The 25,517-nt window shown below is 35.0% G+C and overlaps 1 protein-coding gene across 1 annotated transcript in view; it reads left to right on the top strand.

Moving 5' to 3' along the window:
• The window catches only part of MPP7 (MAGUK p55 scaffold protein 7), a 177,537-nt gene that overhangs the window by 124,028 nt on the left and 27,992 nt on the right, over nt 1–25,517 (top strand). Inside the window, exons 12-15 of the mRNA XM_044678939.1 lie at nt 481–501; nt 604–615; nt 1,533–1,574; nt 16,846–17,016. Of these exons, the coding sequence (XP_044534874.1) occupies nt 481–501; nt 604–615; nt 1,533–1,574; nt 16,846–17,016 (246 nt within the window). The remainder of the gene's footprint in view (nt 1–480; nt 502–603; nt 616–1,532; nt 1,575–16,845; nt 17,017–25,517) is intronic.

Genomic DNA, 25,517 nt, shown 5'->3' with positions numbered 1-25,517 from the left:
TTCTGTAGCATGAACAACAAACAGTATAAAGAACACTGACTTTGATACTTAATACTTTCATGACTATTGCCAAGTCTTAACTACTATGGGCCTCAGTTCCCTCATCTGTAAAATGAAATGGTTGGACTCTCTGCTCCTACAATGCTACTCATTATTTTTAACTATAATTTTCTTATAATTTTACACCCAGAAATTCCTGATAACCAAAGTTGCCAAATGGCAATGAATGGAATCCTATAGTCTCCTTTAATTGATAAATATTTTGAAGAAGCCTTATGAGGGCATCTCATTTATTTTATTTTATTCTGGCTAATTCCATTATATATATTCCATATAAAAATTTGTGCTTTTATTATTAAGCTCTACAGTCTTTTTAGAACATTAAAATTTTTTCTTATTCCTGCTTTTATATAACTTCAGCATATTTGTTGGATGATTGAAAATTTAAAAACATTTGTCTTCCTTTTTGGCTCATCTAAGATGAGGAAACAGTTGAGTATGGTAGGTGCATTTTTTTTCTTTCTAGTTATAACATCTTCATTCTTTAATTGTATTTCAGCACATTTAATCATTTCCTTCCCTTTTCTTTTTTGTGCTTCTCAGAGGAAATTGAAGGTACTTGTATAAAAAGTTTCCCTGCATAGCCCAGTAATTTTATTTGGTGAACATATGTTTGGGATTAAACTGAATATGGTTCAAAGTTTATAGGAGATTATTGTGTTATACATATACAATTTCTATATTATCTTTGTAACACCAAGCATATTGAGGGTAGATCCTTATGTTTTTAGAAAGAAGTTGGAAAATTTTTTCTGTCTAATCTTTTGTCCTATATCTGAGGGAAAGGGTAAATATTCACAAATAAATATTAGTCAATATACTATGAGTATTTAATTTTTTTTGCACCTATATAGTCATCAAGAACATTGATTTTTTTTAAAGCTAAAATACATTTTATGTGTTAGTTTTATTTTTTCTAGGCCTATTATTCACTAGAATATTAGCACAAGATTATTGTAGATTATTTCATCTTTTCCTATAAATACATTAAAATATTCACTTTTTAACGTGTTGTCTTTTAAGTTTTTATTCACTACATGTAATATTAACTGAAAAGATGTGTTTATAATCATGCTCTTTCTGTCTAATCCAATGAGCCAAAATATAATTGCTGTCTCATGATTTTAAAAACCCTTATTTATGAAAGTTAATTTTTAAGTGCCAAAATTCTCTTAAATTTGAAAAGGAAAGCAATTCTTTAAAATCAGTAGGATTGCTTTCAGAGAAATACTATATAAATTGCAAAACATCAGTTTGCATGATAATTTTAAATTTTTTTCCAATTGAGATTATAAAACATCTTTTATGCTTAAATAGTGTTATGATAAGGGCTTTTCTATGCTGTGCTTTACATGGTTATTTTAAGAAACTTATTATTTTATTTAAATTTTTCCTTTTTTGCATCTGTGGCTGGGCATCTAACCCCTCTGCTTTATTTCTTGGCTTTTGTTCTGTATGCTTTTACACTCTAGAAGATGCTGAATGTGCTGGTAACCACAGTGGAACCTATATAGGTGAGCAATTGGATATGAAAGAAAATTTTTTTTTCTTTCAGTTGCTTTTTTTCTAGAACTACTAGTACACTTGTTTTTGTTTTGTTTTGTTTTGGGGGTGGAGCTAAGAAACACATCTGCATGTCCTGTTGTTGAATGAAAGAGCATGAAACTATATAAAAACAGGCTCAGTGGATTTGACATAAAAGATTTTAACAATTTACATTTGTTACTATTCCAGAACCTTTTCACTCACCATATTTTAGTTAATACCTATGATTTTCAGAGTACAAAAGCTCTAAATAGCTGTAAAGAGTAGATTGAAGAAAAAAATATATTTGTGCCAAGAAGTTTTATTGTATCTATAGTATCCTGTGTTCAAATAAAATTTTTAAAAATTACAAGGTTATATTGAAATTTTTAAGACCTCTTATAATTTATGTTTTTTTTCCCTCCCCAGCTAATCAGTGATTTTGCCCGTCTACATTCCTAATTTTAAAAAAATGATAGAAATTCAACATAGTATCTGTAAGAATTTGGCAGTGATAAAATATTCCAGTTTTGCCATCAGATGTTTTAGAGAAGTAAATATAAATATAAATGGATATTAAAGAAGGGATATAGACAAAGTGGAAACTATTTAGAAGAGAGAAACCTACATGGTGAAAGAACTGGAGACCATTCCATATGGTGATCAGCTGAAGGAATTGGAGATATTTAGCCTAGAGAAGGAAAGGTTTTCAGGGAATATGTTAGCTGTTTTCAGTGATTAAGAGAGCTATCATATATTATAAGTTTGGTCCTGAACAACTAAATTAGGGGAGAGAAATTGAAGTTACAGAGAACATTAGTCAGGACATAAGAAATTTCCTAATAATTAGACTTGTCCAAGAGTAAAATGGGCTTTTGAAATTAGTGGGTTTCCCCTCAACTGCAAGATTTCAAGCACAGGCAAGATGAATGGTTCAGTATTTTGGAGGATTGATGTTTGGGGATGGATTGGACTAAATGGCCTCTGAGGTCCTTTGTAGGCCCTTGATTCTATGATTTGAAAGCAAGGGAATAATAATTGGACCAAGGGAATTGGGCCAGTAATATTTTTTGTTTGTTTATGTGAAACCTGAGCATGCATGTAAAGTAAGGGGAGGGACTTCACACAAAGGGATACTGAAGATACTAGAGAGAGGTAAAAATTGATGGAACATCCCAGTCACACTATATTTAAGAAATAGACATCTGATAAGTAACAATCTTCTTGCCTAGAAGTAAGGAAAAAAGCAGCAAGAAAAATAACCATCATAAATTCTTTGACCTTGCTTGATAGGAGATATTTTAACTTATTTTTGACTTAATAGTTATTGTAAAATTGTTGTTAACAAAGTGGGTTGTTTTTATCTGGTTTTTCTTCCAAGATTCAGTTTCTTCCCTAGGTCTAGCTAAATGTGGACAGAAAAAAAGTGGTGAGGATAGAAAAAATGATGTCAATCCATTAACATCTACAAATTGATTAATATTGCAAGGACTTATCCCAGGTACTAAGGACACAAAAGTCCAGAAGAAACAGTTCTTGGATCTTGTATCACCCGGGAAAGGGAGAACTGAAACATATGCTCAGATATAAATATGAGATAATTTGAGAAGGAAGAGAAGCATCATTAAATTGGGTTTCAGCGATAGCTTTTGACCTGATACACAGAGAGAGTCGTGAAGGAAGATAAATTAGATTCTGAGAGGCAGAAAAGGACTAGTGGTTCTCAGGCATGGACCAGTTCATGAATAAATAGAGACAGAAGTGTGAATATTTGTTGGATTAAAACTTCATTTGGCTGGAACAGAGGTGATTCCCCAACATGCTTGAGTAAGCCCAAATATTTGATAAAATACAATGAAACAAATAACATTTTTTAAAATTAAGTCAATATGTTTCCCACAGGAATCCTTATATATGGATTAGTAGCCTCATTTCTTTTTGAGTCTCATACTAGTAGGCCAGAGTATAAGATACCTGATGAGGAGAAATATGAAATAAGGCTGTCAGGGTAGGTAGGAACCATATTGTAAGACCTTAATGAGGACCTTAAATGCCAGTTTGTATTTTATATTAGAAATACTGAAAGATTTTTAGTCCATTTTTTGAGTCATTTAGGTGGTACAGTGGGTAGGGCATTGGGCCTTCACTCTGATACTCTCCTTAAATGACAGATACTCTTGGAAAATTAATTTGGAGGCTGTGAGTATGATACTGTGAATATGATATGGGAGGAATAGGTCAATGATAGAAGAGACACGGTAAGAAAAACAAGCTAGAACCATTCCAAACCTGGGCAGATAACATTTAGTATCCTTTTGGAGCATTTATTAATGATGTGATTGTAACAGTACATTATTAGGTGTCCATGGTGATGGCTGGCTACCTTAAATTACTAGTCAGTAGGGAAGCAGAATGAGAGCTAGCTTTTAACTAAAAAATAGCTCAACAGTAACAGCAGTTGGAGGATGAAGCCAGACTTCCTGCAGAACTCAGGGTTTGAGAATGAAGAGAGGCCAGAGTACACCTTGCCTGGGGATCGTGAGTTAATGATGCTTGGGTGCTGAGATAAATGGGGTGCAGCACTTGGAGGGTCAGAAGAGCCGGGAGGCAGGTTTTTGTGTGAAACTAGAGGAAGCAAAGGTACTCTTGAGAAGTCCAGAGGTAAGAAGAGAGGCTCTGTCCTGAAGGTCCACCTATCCCAAGGGGTGCTGGGAAAAACCCCCAGGCAGCAGCACAGCTGAGCTCCAGACAGGCCAGAAACCACATAGGGGACTGGATCCAGAGCTGAACTTGGCACCTTCTCGCCTCTCCTCCCCCGCCTGCACTGTCTTTCCTCCCCCGCCAGCACTGTCTCTCCCAAAGTTTCTTCTAGACATGAAGGACACCCCATCTTGCCAGGCATCCAAGCCTGTGGCTTTAGTGTCCTCCAACCCCTCACTCACTCGGCTCTGGCTTCCAGGTGCTTGCCGGGTCTTGTCTTTCTACCTTCCCCCTCCTCTCCAATGCGCCATCACCTCCAGGCTTAATTATGACAGGAGTTTGCTGCCTGGTGCCTCTGCCTCTATTCTCCCCCTCCTCCTGCTGACATTGATCTTCCTAAAGCTCACATCTGAACATGTCATCTCCTCTCTTCAGTAAACTACAGGGATTTCCTAGCACTTTCAAACTTACTTAAAATAATTTGGCCCTCTCCTACCCTTCTAGTCTTCTATTACCTTGTTTAAAAAAAAAAACAAAAAACAAAACAAAAAAAAAAAAAACCCTTACCTCGGTTCCAAGGCAAAAGAGTGGTAAAGGCTAGACATTGGGGGTTAAGTGATTTGATTTACTGTCAAAGAAACTAAGACCAACAGAAATCAAGTGATTTGTCCCAGGGTCATATAACTAGTAAATGCCTTGAGGTCAGATTTGAACTTAGATCTCTGCCTCCTGGCCCAGCACTCTATTACTTAACTAACAAATATCTATATTCTCCAATGTATCTTTTTCCTCTTCTATCCACCTAGAGAGTCATCTCATACAGAAAATTTTAAAATGGAAAAAAATCAACATCAAAAAATCTCAAATTGGTTTCCACACTCATAGTTATACACCTCTGCAAAGAATAGAGGGAGGTTGGTTGTTGTTTTTTTTTTTTTTAATAACAGTTTTGTTCTATTCTATATTACCAACTTATTTAGACTTTCCTCATTGGGTATCTACTTTGCTTACAGCTTTCTGCTGCTATAAATATTTTGATTTTGCACAGAGGTGAAGGATACAGTATTTTTAAATCATTGAATCTCTTGGGGGCCTAGCAATGGGATCTCTTCATCAAAAAGTATGGATATTTTAGTCACTTTATTAGCATAATTCCCAAATATTTTCCAGAATTGAATTGTTGGACCAGTTCATAGTTCCACCAACAGTGCATAAATATTACCATCTGTCCATAACCCCTCCAACATTGTATGCTGCTATCTTTTGTCATCTTTGCCAATTTATTGGGAGTGAGGTTAAACCTTAGAATTGTTTTGATTTGTATTTCCCTTAATATTAATTGATTTAGAACATTCTTTCACATAGATATTATTGGAGTTCTCAAGAATTGTTTGTTCATATCCTTTGACCACTTGTGTGTCAGGGAATGGTTTTTAGTCATATATTCCTCTTAAGTTTTCTATATATCTTTGACTATCAGACCCATATCAGATATTTAATACAAAGATTTTTTTCCAGTGAACTGCTTCTCGATTTTTCCAAATTACATTAGTTTCTTTTACAAAACCGTTTTCAATTTCATGCAATTCAAATATGATGTCCTCTATAATCCTTATTTTATACACACACTTTTTTTTTCTTAACTTATTAGACCAATGAATCAAGAGAATATGATTCATAGTGTACCTGACTTAAGCAAAGCCTTTAGCCAAATCTTTCTGGCTCCATCTATCTTTGTAGGCAAAACTGAGAGAGAATAGTATGTATTATATAGTAACATGATAGTGTCAAATATATTTGAAACTTAAGTAACCACACCAAAATAATAATTAATTAATTACTCAACGTAAAAGTAAGTCTAGTAGAAGAATCAGATTTCTCCTTGGCCCTGCACTGTTGAAAATTTTTTTTATCAATGACTTACATGAAGTAAATAGATAGCATGCTTCTCCAATTTGCAGATGACAGAGCTGGGAGGATCACTGATTGTGAACAGAATCTAAATTCATGTAGATCTTGAAAGGTTTAAAAGAGGGACCTATCTGACAAGAAGTTCAGTAGGATTAAATGTCAATGCATTTGGCTTCAAAGAAAAAAGTCAATAGTACAAATATAGGATGAAGGATGCATAATTAATGTCAAGGAGGACTGAGAGCTTTTGTTGATTGCAGGTACAAAATGAATCAACAATGGAACTCCATAGCAATAAAAGAAAGCTAATAGGCTCTTGGGCTGCCTCACTTAGAGGGCCAGCATCTAGAATGAAGGAAGGTAACCATCCTACTTGGCTTTCCTGATCAGATTCTCTCAAGAGAGTTGTGTTCTTACTTAGATGTCACATTGTTCGGCAATACATAGGCGGGTTACAGAAGACAGCAAGCAAAATTGTGAGAAGACTAGAAACCTACCAGACATTCTTTTGATAGAAATGGGAAAAAGAAAACTTAGGAGCTATGAAATATCTATCATCTCGACCTTGAAGTATGTATGACATGTATGGAGATAGCAGACTGGCTTTGCTTGGTACCAAAAAGCAGTGCTAGCGCAAGTCTAAACATGTTGCTCCTTTGTGCAAGAAGCTTAATTAGAGGTAAAATACAGATTAGTTTGTTTGATACTTGTCTCTTAAGTGTGTGGTTTTGACTGACATCTTCTGTCTAATCGCACCTTATTCCCCAAACAAGACATGCTGTCACCCAGCTCAGTGCCTTTATACAGATTATCCCCTCACTCATGGAATTCCTGTGAGATCATCTATGTTAAATTGCTTTGCGGACCCTAAAGTTCTAAAGAAATCCTATCTCTTATTAACATAACTATCCTTATTAGCATCCTCTTCCTCCCCATTATCATCATTCCCTTTTTGCCTGCTCCTATCAGAATCTGGGCTTCCTTCAAGGCTCAGCCTTAAGCAAGGACTTCACTCATCTGCCAAAGGGATTTTCCTAAAGCAGAGGTCTGGTCACGTCATCCCTTCCTTCAGTAAATTCTAGTAGCTTCCTGTTACCTCCAAGAGCATACATGAGCTCCTGGCCCCATCCTACGTTTCTGGCCTTCTACTTTACTGCACATTATGTGCATTGTGATCCAGGGACACTGGCTTCCTGCCTCCTCTTCTCACAGAGCACTCCCTCTTTTAACTCTAGCCATTTTCATTGGTTGTCCTTCCTACCTGGATTGCTCTCCTTCTTCATCTCCTTAGCATTTCCCTGACTTCTTCAAGTCCCAGCTAAATCTCATTTTTGACAAGAAACCCTCAATGATTCCATTAATGCTGGTGCCTTCCTAGCACGTAGTAGGCACTTATAAAGTCAGTCCATCAACAAGCATTTTTTTATGTGAAATTCTGTGACTCAGTGAATGTCTAGAAAGTTGTCTTAGGAACATAGAAGTTAACCCATACAGCTAACACATAGCCTGATTTTAACCTGTCTACCTGACTCTGATCCCACTCTATATCCATTCAACACAGCTTTCTCTTTATAACTGATTATTATAGCTCATCAAATGTGAAATTTTCTACCTATTGAAGTAGTTATTGCCCCTTCACTGAAAATATTTCTTTAATTTTAATAGAATAATAAAAGGAAGCTAGATATATACTTGTTATGGATGTTGAAGAGAGAATTTCTATTTGGACCCTTTTCCTCACACCTTATTTCCTGGCCTAAGTTGCCCTGTACTTTATTTTTGGTTTATCGGGTTGTGGTTTTCCTCCATGAATTTGTAAAATCAAGTTTAATTTTTTTCCCAAATGTGTTTGGTGAATAATTAGAAAGTAATTACTTTGTGATAGCAAAACAGTAGAACTGTTAAGATCTCTTCTCTTCTGCACTATTAAGAGTTTTTGAATTTAGAATGATTTTTTTACATATCCAACATTTACAGATAGTAAGGGATTCTTCATTGCAGAGAATTTGTTATAATTCAATCAATGAACAGTCCTATCTTACAGGAAATTTCCTGATAATCGTCAATGTCATGTTCTAAACCAAAAATCAGGACACAGAGCTGACAGAGTGTGGTTCTTGAATTGAGTCAATAGCTTGGTACAGTAAAAAGTTAAAAGATTACAGGCAAATCTTTTTTTAAATTTATTTTTAATTTTAAAACTTTTTTTAGATTTAAATATTTTATTTTTTAGAAAAATTTTCCATGATTATGTGATTCATATTTTTACTTTTCCCTGCACCCCCATGCCCACCCCCCATAGCTGACGTGCATTTCCACTGGTTTTAACATGTGTCATCAATCATGACTTATTTCCATATTATTGATAGTTGCATTGGTGTGGTCATTTCGAGTGTACATCCCCAGTAATGTCTGCATCAACCCATGTGTTCAAGCAGTTATTTTTCTTCTGTGTTTCCCACTCCTGTAGTTCTTCCTCTGAATGTGGGTAGCATTCTTTTCCATAAATCCCATAGAATTGTCCTGGATCATTGCATTGTTGCTAGTACAGAAGTCAGGCAAATCTTAATATAAAATGTGTGTTCCTAGAGTTTTATTAGAAGCAAAGGTGAAGGACCTCAAATTCATCCCATGTCAATTGAAAGAACTGTGGCTGTTTAGCTTAGAGAAAACTAAGAGGAGATATGTGGTACCATGGGGGCATAAGTAGGAGCAATAGATCAACATTCTTTTAAAAGGTAGGGTTAGGCTTAATTTAAGGAAAAACTTCCTAAAACAATTCAATCCATACTGAAGTACAATGGGTTGTTTGGGGAAATAGTGATCACTGGAATTTTTTGTTAACTATACTTTCTTTGAATCCAGGATTATCTTGGAGTTGATGTTTTGCTATGTGTTTGTAGCATTTTATCAAATGGTACTTTCTCTTACCTGTACTTAGACTAATTTTAATCCAATAAGTAAATACCACCATATAAACTATGTTTAGAATTTTACTCTCATATGAACTTTTCCCCAACCTCATTCCCACTGGAAGTGCTTTTGTATTTCTCAATACAAGATCAGTTTTAAAAGCTTTAAATTCATTCTATGTCTTCATTGTGTTTAACTGGTTTATTTTTACCATATATGTGTACACATAAGGTATTTCTCTTGTTATTCCTTCTAAAATATTTTTATTTATTCTTTTTTTCATAGTTTAAGGCTAGTTTGCTAGGTATAATTTTGTCCTTTAGTATATTCAGTCAGAAGCCAAATTGTTTAGCTTATAATCATCTAAGAACTAGAATAAATGATTATCTCATTTTGCCACAATATTTAATCTTTTCCTTAATGCATTTTTGTTTACCTTTGAGTAGATATTATATTACTTTTTAAAAGAATTTACTTGGAAATATGCAGAGAAATTTGTTCACCAATATACCAGCTCTCTCTTGATCTAGAAAAGCTCCTCCTCTAGATAAATTAAAAAAGTCTGGCATACTATGTGGAATTTTTTTCCTCTGACACTAAGACCCAGTGTTTGCCTAGCAAATTGTCATTTGAAGAAAATATGTATTTAAGAACCACTATACTTTCAAATTAATTTGCTAAAACTTTAATTCTGCATGAACATACCATGGATTTTTTCCCTTCATTTTGAAGGTTTTAAGCAAGGGAAGGTATTGCTTCATTGACTTCTCATCTGATTTACTTTTCCTACAGTTTGTCATGGCTATCTGATGGCACTCTGCTCTGCTGTGAAGACAGTTTTTGCTATTATAATTGAAACTTTTCTCTACTTGGAGCTGTGTCTATGCTTACCTGTGCATGCCTGCATATATTTACATTTATTCCTCTTTTTCCTGAAATGGCTAGATGAGCGATGGGCAAACTACGGCCCACGGTCCAGGTGCAACCCTCTGAAATGTTCTATCTTGCTGTGTGACATTATTCCTAATCTGACAAATACAATGAGTAGGATACAATACAATGAAACCTCGAAAGAGTTGCTTTAGAAATAGACTGACAGATGAGCATTTCCTTTCCTTGGCCCCCTCTTTAAAAAGTTTGCCCATCACTGGGCTAGATGATATAGTAGTTTCCAACACTTCATTAGACCTTTTGAGTTTCTGTTTTTGTTACTAGTGTGAGAGCAAAATTAATAAGATTTTAAGATATTTGTAGTTTACGAATACTTGTTCTTTACATTTCTACACTAAACTAGAGCTTTTGAACTAGCTGGTATTTTGAGGATGTTTTTGTGTGCTACACATTCAGAAATTTAATTTATGTCAAAACATTATACTCTATTGGTTATTTCTGTCTTTTGGTAGTGTGTACATAGGAAGTAATGAAGCTAGTTAGCCTCTTCAGATGTTTAATTTGTTCAGACTTGCATATAACACATTCTTCCATTAGCTTTACACTCTCTTCACAGGTTTTCATTCCTCTTCCTCCCTCTGCTGCTACTACTAATATTTTTACTTAATATTTCTTCCATGGAGTAGTTTCAGGATAGAAGCTAAGCATCTTGGAAGCCACATATCTCAAATAGTGTTATCGTGTATTTCATAAGCTTCTTTGTAACTTGTTTTTCATTGTGTGATTTCTTTTGTATCTTTTAGGACTCTGTTATTGTGACAGTATATAAGGAATGCAATAAGAATATTTTTATATTGAAACTTTAAATGTTTTACTGTGGCAACGCACCATAATAACTTAAATCTGTTTGGAATTTTTTTTTTACTAATGACCAGATAAATTCATATAAATATTTTAAAATAAGAATTTTGATGAACATTTCTTGAATTTTCCAGCTTTCGTGACAGGCACTAAGTTGTTTAAAACTAGAGTATGCTTACTATTTCACCAAAAGAATCAAATTATTTTAGAGATGAGTAATTTTTTTTTTACACATTTTTGGCAGTTGTATTTTGATCACAGTTATGATCTTCCACTGCAAAATAAAACAGAAAATTGGCTTGGAAAGATCCTGGAATTGAAAGAGGAATTTAAAATTTTTTACGATTTTCATTTTTTCAGGAGTCATGCAGTCTGAGGGAATAAACTGTGGAGTCTTATATGTGTAAAAATGTCCACTTATAACACAAATTACTGTCCAAGTTGCTTTTTATTTTTGATTATGCATCCTACATGATGCTTAAACATGTATGATATTTAAACATTAAAAGTCTAATAATGATATTCCTTTACATCTTGCCTAAGATTTCTTTTAAAAGATTAGATATCTAAAAGAACTGTTACCAGACGTAATAGAATAACTTATTTTTTAAAGCATTGGTAAAAATGTATTCCTTTTCCTTTTTCCTGAATAGAAAACAAAGGAAAATCTGCCCCCTCTTTCCCCCCGCCTCCAGTAGTATGTGTTTATATAAATGCGTGCTTCCAGAGACTTCTCAATTTTAAATGAAAAATTATTCATTTGACTCTTGTTGCTTAGGGGGTGGTCTTTATCTTCCTTCCTTCCTTCCTTCCTTCCTTCCTTCCTTCCTTCCTTCCTTCCTTCCTTCCTTCCTTCCTCCCTCCCTCCCTCCCTTCCTCCCTCCTTTTCTGTCTTTGATTTTCATAGACTAAACACAGGTGTGCCTTTTGATATTGGTTAGTAAATTTTTCAGTATCTAGTGATGGTGTTCAATAGATAATTTCCTTGTATTATAAATTTTTGTGTATACACATTTATCGTCTTTATATTTTAACTACTTTGAGTGTCCTTTACAACCTTGTATCTTTCATTATCTTTTAATGTAATAAGCTTCCAGTAAACCTATTGAAGGTACAAATGCAAGTTTGAATAAACAAATTGGCAAATAATTTGAGTCAACAAAATCCTACCAAAACATTATAGATTTTTAGTTCCAAACAGTCGCAATGCTGCTCTAAAAAGGTACAATACTACAATAGTAGTTCAAAATAGAAAAGCTAAAGGCCTCACCAGTTCTTCCTGCTGTTAGGAATATTCCAGTGTGACATTTGATTATTCTTAGACTTTGTTCCTTTGGTGCCAGTCACAGCACTGGATCTGTCCGGCATACCCTACTCTTGAACTAAATATTTTATTTTGCCTCCAGGATGGGCTTTGATCCCTGTTATTCATTACTGTGATTAAGGAACTCAACCCAATTAAAGCATTCAAGATCACCTTGTTCTTTCCTTCCTTCTCTGTGAAATTTTAAAGTTATTTTTAAGTGAGCAAAAAGGTTGTAAAACAAAATGTAACCCCCCCAAATAATTAACATTTATTATAAATTATTCTTAATGGAAAAACATTTTAGGAAAGAGAAATCTCTTATGTCTGCTTGGGATTAATGGTGCTGATCTGCAGCTGAAGTTGTGCTGTAATATCACTCTCCTATTGTAATAAAGTAAATGTGCCATTCCTTTTTATTTTTTCTTCTTTCAAAAAAATGGAAATTTCTAGCAGCTGTGGGTAAGCACTATGGAAAAATACTGTCCAAAAAACATTGAGCCAATTATAAATTATAAAAATGTGAAAGAAATATAAGGAAAATATATTTTATGTAAAACTGCATTCTTACATTGAACTCTTTTTTTCTTCAAGCCAGATGCCACTAAGAATTTCTTACTTGAGATGGAATAGAATTATGTGGTTCTTGGGTTGTATACTCAGGGTCATCTATGGAGAACTCTGCTCATTTTCAGTTTATGGACATAATCATTTTAATTATTTAATCACAGAGCTCAACTAGGTCTAACAAGAAATGCTTAACTCTTTATGCTATTTCGGAGTAGAAGCAAAGTGTCATATGTTGGGCATGTGGTACAACTCTTTTAGGGTTTTAACTTCTACTGTAGAAGGATATAGAATAACCACTTAAAGAACTAATTTTTATCTCATTAAATATGACAAGGTGCTTTAAAAATTAACATAAGTATATAAAATATAAATAAAAATTTTAATCTACCTGATTTTGTAATAATTTTGTTCATGATTTTCCTAAACTCTTGAGAGTGGTTATAATTCTTTTCCCTCATTCTTCATTTTCCCCCAGAGTCAGAATAGTAGCTGTAGATTAGAAACCCTCTATTCGGTTCCCATTCCTGCTGCCAGAAAGCAGAAAAAGAGTACTGAACCTGGGTTTAAGAGCGCAATATTCTAGTCCTATCTCTGTCACTGATCTCCTGACCTAGGTCTGTCACTTAAAACCTCTGGTTCTCTGTGTTCTCATGTTAAAATGGGAGAATAGGACTAGATATATCTTCATAGGCCCTTCCAAGATTAACTCCCATGATCTTGTAAAGGATAAACTGCTGGAGCTCCAGAAAGCGTGGCTGCCAGAAATGCCTTAGTTTGAACATCAGTAGGATATCTACAAGAGTAGGAACTCTTTAAGGAACTTAAGTACTAGGACAAGAAAAAGTGACAAAGTACATGCATGCAATTTTTGATCATTTTAAAGAGAATTTTTGAATGCATATTTTCCTTTTCTTCTCATTTTCCTTCCTTCTTCAATTTTATGTCTTATATTCATATTACCACTGTCCTTATATATGCCAATTTACATCTCTAGAATCTTGTTTTCTTATATCCAGAGTAATTTTATTGCCTCCAAAATGAGAAACTGCTTTCAAGTACTTTACCTTTTTGCCATTCCTCCTGTTGTTTAAAATACTTTGATAATCATTTTTTCCTCTTAATTTCCCCAGTCTAATTTTTCCTGTCAAATTCCACATTCATTTCCACTTAATTTTTAAATTACTTTTCATTTCCTCCAACTGGTAAAGTTGGTATATAGAGAAGCTTTCTAACATGTCCCTTCCATCCTAATTCTGTGATGTCTTCCCAAATGTCTATGTAGCCAAAGCAGTTTTCCTAAATCACCTTGTCAAACTGAGATAGCTGTCTTTCTTCAGAAACTGTTTTATGCATAAATCTTTGCCCCAAACCACTTGATTATCTCTTAAACCAAAAATTACTCTTCTTGGGCCAAAATTAAAATCCTTGCGCCATACCTGCATAAATCAGATATCTTTGTTTTTGTTGTATTTGTTTTAATTCATTTGAATATATTAGATTATAATTCCTTATTCAAGTTCTATGGCTTTTGCCTTTAATCATTGATAATTAAAAATACACATAAAGAGGGATAGCTGGGTGGCTCAGTGGATTGAAAGCCATGCCTAGAGACAGGAGGTCCTGGGTTCAAATATGGCCTCAAATACTTCCCAGCTGTGTGACCCTGTGCAAGTCACTTAACCCCCATTGCCTAGCCCTTACCACTCTTCTGCCTTGGAACCAATACAAAGTATTGATTCCATGATGGAAGGTAAGGGTTTAAAAAAAAATACACATAAAGTTTCCTTTGAGTACTTTTTTTTGAGGTCTAGACTAAGGCATAATATTGAATATTCTTATCTTCTATTCATATAAACTTAAATTTACACCAACCAGTAAAATATTCTTTACATTCAATAAGAAAAATTAATTTTGTTTTCTGTTTAGAATGGTAAATTAGTTCCAAGAAAAAAAATATTTTGTATATTCTGAAGTTGACCAGAAATTTTATTTGTTTGCATGAAGCTTTAAAGTTTACAAAGCACTTTGCATATTAATTCATTTGACACTAACAACTCTGTGAGGCATTATCTTATCTCTTATTATGTATCTTATCTCCATTTTACAGATGAGGAAGTTGGGGTTTGATAGTTTTAATGATTTGTCAGTCACAAAGGTAACAAATATCTGAGGCAGAATTTAAACTTGTGTCTTCCTGCCTCTCAGTCCATCAGTGTGTCCATGACTTTATTTTGATTTGGTGAATCTCAGCATAAAGTTTCTGAATGTTCATACTATAGGAGAAAGACCTGCTTTTGTTGGACAGGAAACTTGGGGGCGTGGCAGCATCAGCTCAGTTGAATGAGCACAGCCAGAGATTCAGATGGTATTCACAGAGGCTGTCCTAGTGCCATCTGCTGATTTCTTTATTTATACCAGGGGTTCCCAAACTTTTTTGGCCTACCACCCCCTTTCCAGAAAAAATATTACTTAGCCCCCTGGAAATTAATTATTTAAATTTTAATAGTAATTAATAGGAAAGATAAATGCATCTGTGGCCATCGCCGCCTCCCGGATGCGCTGCAGCACCCACCAGGGGGCAGTAGTGCCCACTTTGGGAATCACTGACTTATGCCTTTTCTTTTCTTATGGTTAGATACAAGGTTGGTATGGATATTCCATAATCAACATACACCATTTCTTGAAGATAGTGAACAAGTCATACACCAACCTTGTTACTAACAACTTTTCAAGGTGTGTTTGTCTCCTTGGCTATGGGGCGGAGAAAGCAGTCCAGTCAGTGGAATGGGACCTACCAACCTTTGAGGGCAATTTCTCCATTTATCATCCATTGTTAACTATCGAATCAGGAAAGGAGGAAACGTGGAGACTGTTCTGGTCTGTTTTTGCAGGCATTTGTGTATGAGAGTCTAAGTTAGAGTTTTAAAATCTTTAACATTAACTCACTATATGCTGGTTTGTTGTGAAGTAAATTCTAGGGGAATTTCTGGATTATAACATATAAAGGTGGGATTTATTTATTTAGGGGTTTACTTAGGGGTTTGTGAGAGGTCTGTTTATGGCCTTGACATTAGCCTGTATTGTTTTTCTGTGTTTTCCCTAGGGCTGAGTAAGGATACTGATGATAATAATTTCAATAAAAGGGAATGTTAGTGAAAAAAGAGTCACATAGGGGAAACTGATTTGAATAACCATCCTACTGGCACTTGCCATATGGGTTTCAGAACTAGTGAGGAGCTGTGCTAAATGTCACGAGTTTGATGGCTTCCCGCATTATTATGTATCTTATCTCCACTTTAAGGATGAGGAAGTTGGGGTTGTGATAGTTTTAGTGATTTGTCAAAGTCACAAAGGTAACAAGTGTCTGAGGCAGAATTTAAACTCGCGTCTTCCTCCCTCTCAGCCCATCAGTCTGTCCATGACTTTATTTTGATTCAGTGAACCTCAGCATAAAGTTTCTGAATGTTCATATTGTAGGAGACACACGGGTCCTTTTAAATAACTCGTAACCTTTCTTTTGTGTACTTTAAAGATCATCTTTATAGTGATGAGAGCACACTACACAGGTTAAAATGATTTCAATGCTCTCTAAACTTGTATAATTGTACTCTCTTTCAGCCACAGGCTCATTATAAGACTTCACTTTCCCTCTCGATTCTCTCCTCTGAAATTATTCATTATACCCATTCCACAGTGATGTTATTAGTAATTTAGGATATATGGAAAAGGGGTTTTATGTCTGTTAATATTTGAAGTCCTTTTCTTTATATGTAAAACCTTTTTCATCAGATATATTAAACATAAGAGCCATGATTAATGGGCTAATCTACTTATTAAAGTATTTTTTCCTTTGGTTCATTAAGTTGTTTGGGTGTACTGGTTTACTGAAAAAGATGTTCTATGACTCGAAGACTAACATAACATTTAAGTGTCTATGTAAATTGTATAAATAAATGAAGCATGAATCCTTCCAAAGAGTCCTTTGGATGAGATTATTTAAAATGTTGCTTTTTTCTTGTCAGACATATTTGTAACAATGTAGTCATTGGTCTTTTCCTGGATCTGAAGTTTTTCCTGTACTTTACAATAAAAATGATTTTTTAAAATTACAGCTGGTTTTCGAAGAAGTTTTCGTCTTAGTAGAAAAGATAAGAAGACAAACAAGTCTATGTATGAATGCAAGAAGAGTGATCAATATGATACAGCAGATGTCCCAACATATGAAGAAGTTTCACCCTATCGACGACAAAATAATGAGAAATACAGACTAGTTGTTTTGGTTGGTAAGTTTACTTCTATCTAATTCTGAAGAAATGAACAAAATTTGACAAACATTTATTTATTAAGCACCTATGGATAGTAAGGTACTTTTCCAAGAACTGAGCATATGAAGACAAAAATGAAAAAACAAATTCCTGGCATCAAGCTACTTACATATAGGCATGACCCTCTTTTTTTTTTTTTAAGCAAATATTCAATTTAACTTGTTCTCAACTTTTTCTCTAAACCTAGAAGATTTAGTTATTTAATGCTTTTTGATATATGGCAAATAAGGTTGTGTTTTTTTTTTTTTAATCCTTAGAACAAATGTAATGATCCTTTTTGAAAAAAGTTTCACAAATTCTTTTCTACATTGCTGTCACTTTTCAGTGATTTCTCTCAAATATAATCTTTACTTTTAATAAAGAAGAGTTTAAGTGTTTTATTGATAATTTAAAAATAATATCGTCACTTCCCCAAAACTTCCTTCTCTAGCTTAATAGAAACTTTTTGTGTAATGTCTGAGTACAATCAAGTAAAACAAATCAACACACTGGCCATATCTGAAAATATTTGTCCCAACTCCATACCCATGTTCCACCACTTTTCTTCTGAGAGGCAAAAAGCTCATATCATTACTGTTCACTTAAGTCATAATTGGATATTGCATTGCTCAGAGTCCTGGTGTCTTTCATTTGTTTTCTTTTGCATTATTATATTCATTGTGTAAATGAGCACTGCTCACTTCATTCTTTTATCAGTTCCTCTTCCCAAATTTCTCAGAATTCTTCATATTCCCCATTTTGTAGCACAATAACATTCCATTAGGATTGTATCCCTATGGATATAATCTCCCACCTATGGAAACTCATTTTCTTTCAATTCTTTGCTACTATAAAAAAATGTTACTATAGTTTCATATATGTTAGACCTTTCCTTGTATTTCTGACCAACTTGAGGAAAATGCCTAGTGTTGCTATTACTAGATCAAAGGTTAAGTATAATTTAGTGACTTTGGAGGGGAGTAACAACTTCAAATTATTTTCTCAAACCTTTGGACAAATTTACAGATCTTCCCACAGAGCATTAATGTGCTCATCTGAAAATACAGGTAAGCTCTCTCCCTCTAAAAAATTAACATATTACCAAGAGAAGTAGATAAATGCTCATTAAGCATTCGCCAGGCATTGTGCTAAGAACTGAATACAAGCACAAGCAGGTAGAAAGACAGTAAGTACCTGCCTTCATGGATTTAATTGCCATCTCTTTGCTGATGTTTCTCAAATCTACCTTTCTTGCCCAATCTTTGCTGGCCCTCTTTGTTGTCTATCTCAACTATATGTCCAATTGCCAACAAAAACTCAACATGTACAAAAAGGACTTCTCATTTTCCTTCCCAACGTCCCTATTACAGTAGATGGCATCACTCTACTCCCTTCAGGCTCACAATCTTGGAGTCATCCTTACCTCCTCACTATCCCCCTAACCCTCCCATCCAAGCTGTTGTCAAAGCCTATCATTTTTACCTTTGCAGCTCCCAGACTCCTCTGACACTGTCACCCACTCTGGTACAGGCCCTCTTTACTGCCCATCTTGATGACTGATATAGCTGCTGGTCAGTCTGCCTGCCTCAAGTCTCTCCCTGTTCTAATCCACTTTCCATTCAACCACGAAAGTGATTTTCCTAGAACACAGATGTGATCAGATCTTCCCCTCCTCCTTTTCACTCAGTAAACTCCAGGGGTTCCCATCACCTCCAGGAGCAAATAATAAATACTCTATTTGGCATTCAAAGCCCTTCATAACCTGGCCCTTTCCTAACTTTCCAGTCTTCTGCCTTACTCTGCATCACATACTCTTAGATCCAGTGACACTCCTTCACTTGTGTTATAATTATAATAAATATAGACTGATATTAAAAGAAGCATTAATATTTTAATTATGGCCATATTGGTAAAATAAAGAATGACCACGCACCTGCTAAGATCTAATTCAAAGTCTGCGCCATACCTTCTCCCCATAGACCATGCGCCCCGCTCCTTCTGAAGCACCGGTACCAAAAAGAGTCCGCCTCCAATGACCTCAGGAGTCTTATATCATTCTCTTATGTAATCACACTTCCTGTCTACCTCCATTACAAGAGGAATCATGGGAAATGTAGTTTCTGAGTCCTTAAACGTCCATAGGAAGTTTGTCATATTTAAATATTTAAAACTCAAATGAGCCCCAAATACCTCTCAATGGAACCCCAAAAATTCCAAATAACACACTTGGTTTGGGGCATTTTCTCTGGATGTGCCCCGTACCTGAATGTTCTCCCCCCTCCTGCTCCAACATTTGACTACCCTGGCTTCCTTTAATAAAGTCCTCACTAAAATCTTACCATCTACAGGAAGCCTTCCCTAGCCCCTCTTAATTCTGGTGCTTTATTGCCTAAATTTCCTATACATCCTGCGGAATGCTTGCTTTGCATGTCTTTGTTTGCCTGTTTTCTTCTTCATTAGACTATAAACTCCTGGAAGGCGGGGACACAGCACTTAGCACAGTGCCTGGCCTATTTAGAGTAGAAGCTTAATAAATGTCTCTATTAACTTATTCAAGGAGCTTGCATTTGGATGGAAAAAGAGCACACAAAAGAGTTGAAAACAAGAGGGAGCTTCTAGAAAAGGACTAAATCAGGCATAAAGCCTGGAGAGGAATGAAGACATGACTGGCCTGAGCCTCCACCTTGAAGTGGAGGTTCTCGGGAACCAGCCAATGAGAGAGAGAGGCCTCAGGGACGCAGAGGGGGCTTCTGATGTATGAATTCCAAAGGTGCTCTGAACTAGATTAAAGACGTTCCTGGAAAAAAACTGATGAAAAGAAAAAGGCTGGGAAAAGTCAGGGGTGCAATGTGGTGTGGCCCTGCCTGAAAATGGGCCTCTTTCTAGTAGAGGTAGTGAACCCTCCCCAGAAAGTGGTGGCAAGGAGCATGGGAGTGATGGAGATGGACCAGTAGTTCCCTGTCTATGCCCATCTACCTACACTTTCTAGAAGCAATAATACTTATGTTTAGGTAACAGTTCTGAGAGTGAGAGATGGAAACCAAGGTGGGGTGGAGTTGCCCAGGCAGACAGAAAGGGGTGCATGGCTCCTGGAAGAGGGAGTGGGTAATACCTATAAAAGTCTCTCTGGTAGCTGGTCTTAACCAACAGATAGGAGACTATTAGGCCAATATATGAAGGGAAAGATTTCTTGGGTAGAAGAAAGAGTCTAAGCAAAGGCATGAGAGTGTCATTTATGCTAAAGAGACAGAACATTGTCTAATTAAAGCATAGAGTATGAGGAAGTGGATAATAAAATGAGAAAGGTTATGGTAATCCCTAGTTACAGAACACAAATGGCAAATATCTAGCCCGTGGAAGCATACTGCCCAAACCAGTAGAGTCTGGCCTGAACCACATTAAAATGTAATTGGGAAATAGTTTTCCCCTCCCTCAAAATACAACAGATCATAGATATTGTTAATATGTGTTTTTCTAACTCAGGGTGTGTCCTCAGGGATCCTTATGTTTCTGTTGTGTTTGGAAGCACTATTGTGGAGGGCCTTGAATATCTCTCCACATTAACATTGTAATCTGAATATAATAGAGGGTCTCATCCTAATTTCTTTGGCTATTTCTCACATGTCATTATAAGCTTCATTTTACTTATGAAATTAATAACCTCACTTATGCAGCTAACAACATCTGCTTTCATAGAATTTAGAAGATATAAAATAATATTACAAAGTTGGAAACTAAAGCAGGCTTTTTGGTAATCTATGAGCTAAGGATTTATAAGACTGCTAAGATCTGGAATGACTTGTATGAATGTAGGACTTGGAAATGTCAGCCTTAGACTGTCAGAGAGTGATGATTAGAGTGTTTTTTTATTCCATTCCAGGTATTCTGCAGAGCATTACATTATACATTCTAATCCTGTGACACCTGGACTTATTTTATGAATCTATCTTTTAAACTTACATATATTTGCTTTCTTCTGTTAAGTCTGAACTCATAATGTTTATACAGGGTATTTTAAATGTATTGCTTATGATTCTGATCTTTCCAATTCATTGCATTTGTGATGTGTAAATGTAGTTAGAAATCTGCAGGCATCCATCCATATTTTCTATTAGGTTGTATCTAGAGTAGATATTTTTTGCTGAATCAAGGAAAGTTTTCATTTTCTAAGTGTCAGCATTTGTATTTAGACCACTCATATTTAGCTACTTAGTTATGACATATAAACAAAAGGGGAAGTTGGATTAGTTGTGTGGTAGTAATTGACAGGAGTCATCAGACATTGAAGACTTCTAGTTCAATTAATAATTGTCATTCTGTGAATTATGGTGCCATTGGGGCCTTTGTCCATTCAGTGAATTTTAAGTAAAACCCCTACCTTGTTCATAGCAAATACGAAAAATGACTCCCTTATTTGCAATTTATTTTCCCTGCATCCTTTATTTTCATGGGAACATTGGAGGTAATAATTTCTATAACAATTAATAAAATTTAAATGCTAGGAAAAAGTCTTAAAACAGACAAATGCCATTGAACAAGTAAATGCAGTGCTATTTGCTTTCTTCATCATTCTATATTATATAAATATATAATACCTATAAATATAATTTTCACAGCTCAGTTTAACATTCAAGAAATCAAAATAGACTGAGTATTAACTTGGGAAAAGATAGGACAATGGGGAACCTTAAACTTTCATCCAAATTATTAATTTTCTTTTGGTTTTGGAAATATCCCATTCTAAACAATTTAAAATTTTTTAAATTTAATAGCATTCTTGCCACAGACTGTCCCATGACAAATTCAGTGAAATCTCTTTCTCTGTTAAGAAGTATATTGTACACAAAGGAAATACCATAATTTGTTAGATATTGAGTACCATAAGTTGAATTTTTGTTTTTAGTTATAGCTAACATTTTGTAAAAATTGAAATACTAATATTGCTTTGAAAAAAAGCTTTTTTGTAAAAATAAAAATATCAGTATACCTTTTTTGCTAAAGCTAGTAAATAACAAACCTAAGATTATTTTTGTGAGTTTTGAGAAAATTTGTGACTTATTCCAATAGTTTATAAGGCATGAAAGGGGAAAAAAAATTCTTTCCGTATATTTAAAATATTTTACCTGAACATTAAATACTCTTCTGCATTCATTCCACTTGTATCTTGTGATTACATATTTTACATGAAAATTGTTTTTTAAAGTTAGTTTAAATAACTACACATTCATGAGTGAACTCTCATTCTTTCTTATGATTAACAAAAATTACAGGTAAAGATAGAGATGAGGCCTGGGTCTGTGATTTCATTGGTGTAAGAGACTCCCTTGACCAATTCAGATTGATATCTTACTGGTAGTCTTCGAGAATTACTAGGACGGCACTGAGAGGTTCAGTGATTTGCCTGGGGTAACACGATCAGAGGCCAAATTTGAACCCAAGTCCTTCTGACTCCAGGGCTCGTGCTCATGCACAGTGCTCCCTAGCTGCCCCCTGGAGCCTTGCTTTCACAGTACCACCCTCTGGCAGTCCTAGCTGACTGCAAAGTTTAGGCCATATGTCATATCCTGTTCATTTAAGCCCCCATTGCCTAGTCCTTACTGTTCTTTTGCCTTGGAATCAATACACAGTATTGATGCTAAGATGGAAAGGTAATGGTTCTTTTTTTTTTTTTAAAGAGATTATAGTCATACTCTACTCTGAAAAATCTTATGATTATGTGAGTACTCTTATAACAAAGTTTGATGTTATTTCACTGATTATAGAAATAGGAGGGGGCAGCTGGGTAGCTCAGTGGAGTGAGAGTCAGGCCTAGAGACGGGAGATTCTAGGTTCAAATGCGGCCTCAGACACTTCCCAGCTGTATGACCCTGGGCAAGTCACTCGACCCCCATTGCCCACCCTTACCACTCTTCCACCTAGGAGTCAGTATACAGAAGTTAAGGGTTTAAAAAAAAAAAAAAGAAATAGGGATAAGGACTAGATGTGTGATTTAGATAGAAGAGAGAATTCCTAGATGAGGAAACTCCCTCTACCAAAGCAGGTAGGCACCTTCTCTGCAATTTCTGGTCTTAGAAAATTGGAGAGGTTAGGGCTGTCTGGCCAAGAAGTGTCAGAGGCTGAACTTGAACCCAGATCTTTCTGACCCTAAGATCATCTTTTAGCCCACTATACAATGCTGCCTTTTCACCACTAGTGAAAATATTAAAGTAAACTGAATTGGATGCAGTTTGGATTCATAATTTTTAAATGCCTATAATCAATTTAGTATTCTCAAACTTTATTTGAAATAGCACTAAAGATTATATGATCTATAAGTTCTTATCACAGAATGTAGTTTAAAGATTTAATAGTTGCGAGCTCTGATATAGCACATTAAACCTTACAAAATGCTTTTATCCTCATTATTACCAATGTGATAGGTACAGTAATCACTTTACAAATGAAGAAACTAAGATTGAGAAGAGTAAAGTGACTTCTCTGATAACTGACCAAGGTAGGATTTGAACTCCTAAGTCCAACACTGTTCACTGTGCCACCCAGCTATCAACCCCATCATGGTTTATGATCAAAATCCACGTTAACTGATAAACACGTAGTAAGAAATTATCCAGCTAGATATGCTTCTGCCCCCTTTTCATTTTTTCTCTTATTCCACACGTGGAAAGAGGACATTTATGTAGTGCTTTCTGTGGGTTACCTCATTTGAGCTTCATAATAACCTGCTAGACCTTGATCTACACTTCAGAAGCTAAGTGACTGGCCAAAGGTTATACAGGGAGAAAGTGTCCAAGATGAGGATCGCTTCCTTTCTGTTTCATGTCTAGCACTCCATAGCCCACCCCACAACATTTCCTGTCTTCTAAAGTACCCCCTCACTAACTCTTCTTTTTATCTTCATTTTCTATTCACTGATAGATCCAAATTTGTTTTTTTTTTTTCCCTTTAATTGATCCACATTCTGCCTGTCTATGCCTCTAAAACAGAGGTGGAATGTGGCTGGGAACCTTTTTATCCAGGGAAAACACATACACTGTAAATTCATTCTAAATAGCAACTCTGGAAGAATTTTGTTCTTTCAGAAAGCTTCTGACTCCTTTTCTTTCATTTTATCTTAGTATATAAATTGATGCTTCATTAGCAGAGTATTTCATCTAGTATAAAAGCAAAATAAGGGAAATCTATCTGGATTTGTTATGAACAAATTTGTTGCTGTATTTTTGTACAGTTTGAGTCCAAAGAACTTTAAATTTAGCTCAATGAATGGATTTGTCATTTGCCAGAGCTAAATTTCAGCCACCTACTAGTGTGATCATAGTATAATTCTGGGTCAAATACATGTAATAATATGGTTGAGTTAACTTTACACCTGCATCAGCAAATAGAGCAGACCTAGTGTGATAAGCCAACTTTTTTTTTTTTTTAACAGATTACACCTGTCTGATCTGTGGAATACCTAAAGATTTCATTTGATTTGGTTTGCAATAAATCAGATGAAGAAAATGTGCTTTTTCAATAACAAAAGCAGTTCAGAAATTTATTGCAGACTTCAGTAATTCTGATGTTTTCCTCTGGATATTAAGAGTAGCTTAAGTCTGGCCAATCCCATAAAAATGTCTTGTGTGAAATGTGGAAAAACTAGCAGTGTTAAGCAACACAGGTACTTTGGAAGTGAGCACATGTTAAACTGCAAGTATGCCAGTAGCATTCATTTTCCTGTGCTCAGCTCACATTAATGTTATTTCTAGGAAGCACTAAGATAGATGGTACATAAAAACAGCAAGAAGTGTTTCATATGTTATACTATGATATATTACTTAACATTAGGAGAGAATTTGTTAAAGTTGTTCCCAACTAAAAAATGTTTTGTCAATAGATAATTAAAGTTACATAAAAAGTCTGGTTCTAGTCTTGTCCAAAATCTTAGCATTGTGATAAAACTATTGATGTTTGGCTATCATGATGTTATCCCAGCAATAACAATATCCTATAGATGCTAATTTTTTCAGATTGTGATGATTATAGCATTTTTCCTATTCATAATCAGGATATTACACATTATGCTGTTTTAAAAATGCTAACTCACCAAACTTAAAAAATATTAAGTAACCTGGATTTGTCTGGTTCAGCCTTTAGAGAAAAGTGTATTAGTATTTACACTTTTCCTTTACAAATATTTTTCTACATCAGCTTCCTTATGATTCTTTTTAAAAATAAAAGTTTTTATTAGGCCTTAATTATAAATGACTGTTAAGTTAAACTATTCTCACAAATAGCAGTGTATCATTCTGTTGGAAGGAATTTAAGTTGATATTAAAAGCAAAACTTTCATCAAATTAGTTTCAAAATTCTGACAACTCACATTGCTAAGCTAGGTATTGGTCTTAGGGCAGTTTCTCACCCTTTTATCCCTTTTTTGTTTTTAAATGTGTATGGCCAGGAATTTAATTATCAGAAAAATATTCACACCTTTCTTGGCCACA

Source organism: Gracilinanus agilis, chromosome 5 (assembly GCF_016433145.1).
Source record: "Gracilinanus agilis isolate LMUSP501 chromosome 5, AgileGrace, whole genome shotgun sequence".
Classification (NCBI taxonomy): Eukaryota; Metazoa; Chordata; class Mammalia; order Didelphimorphia; family Didelphidae; genus Gracilinanus; species Gracilinanus agilis.
This window is presented reverse-complemented; position numbering and strand designations above follow the sequence as displayed.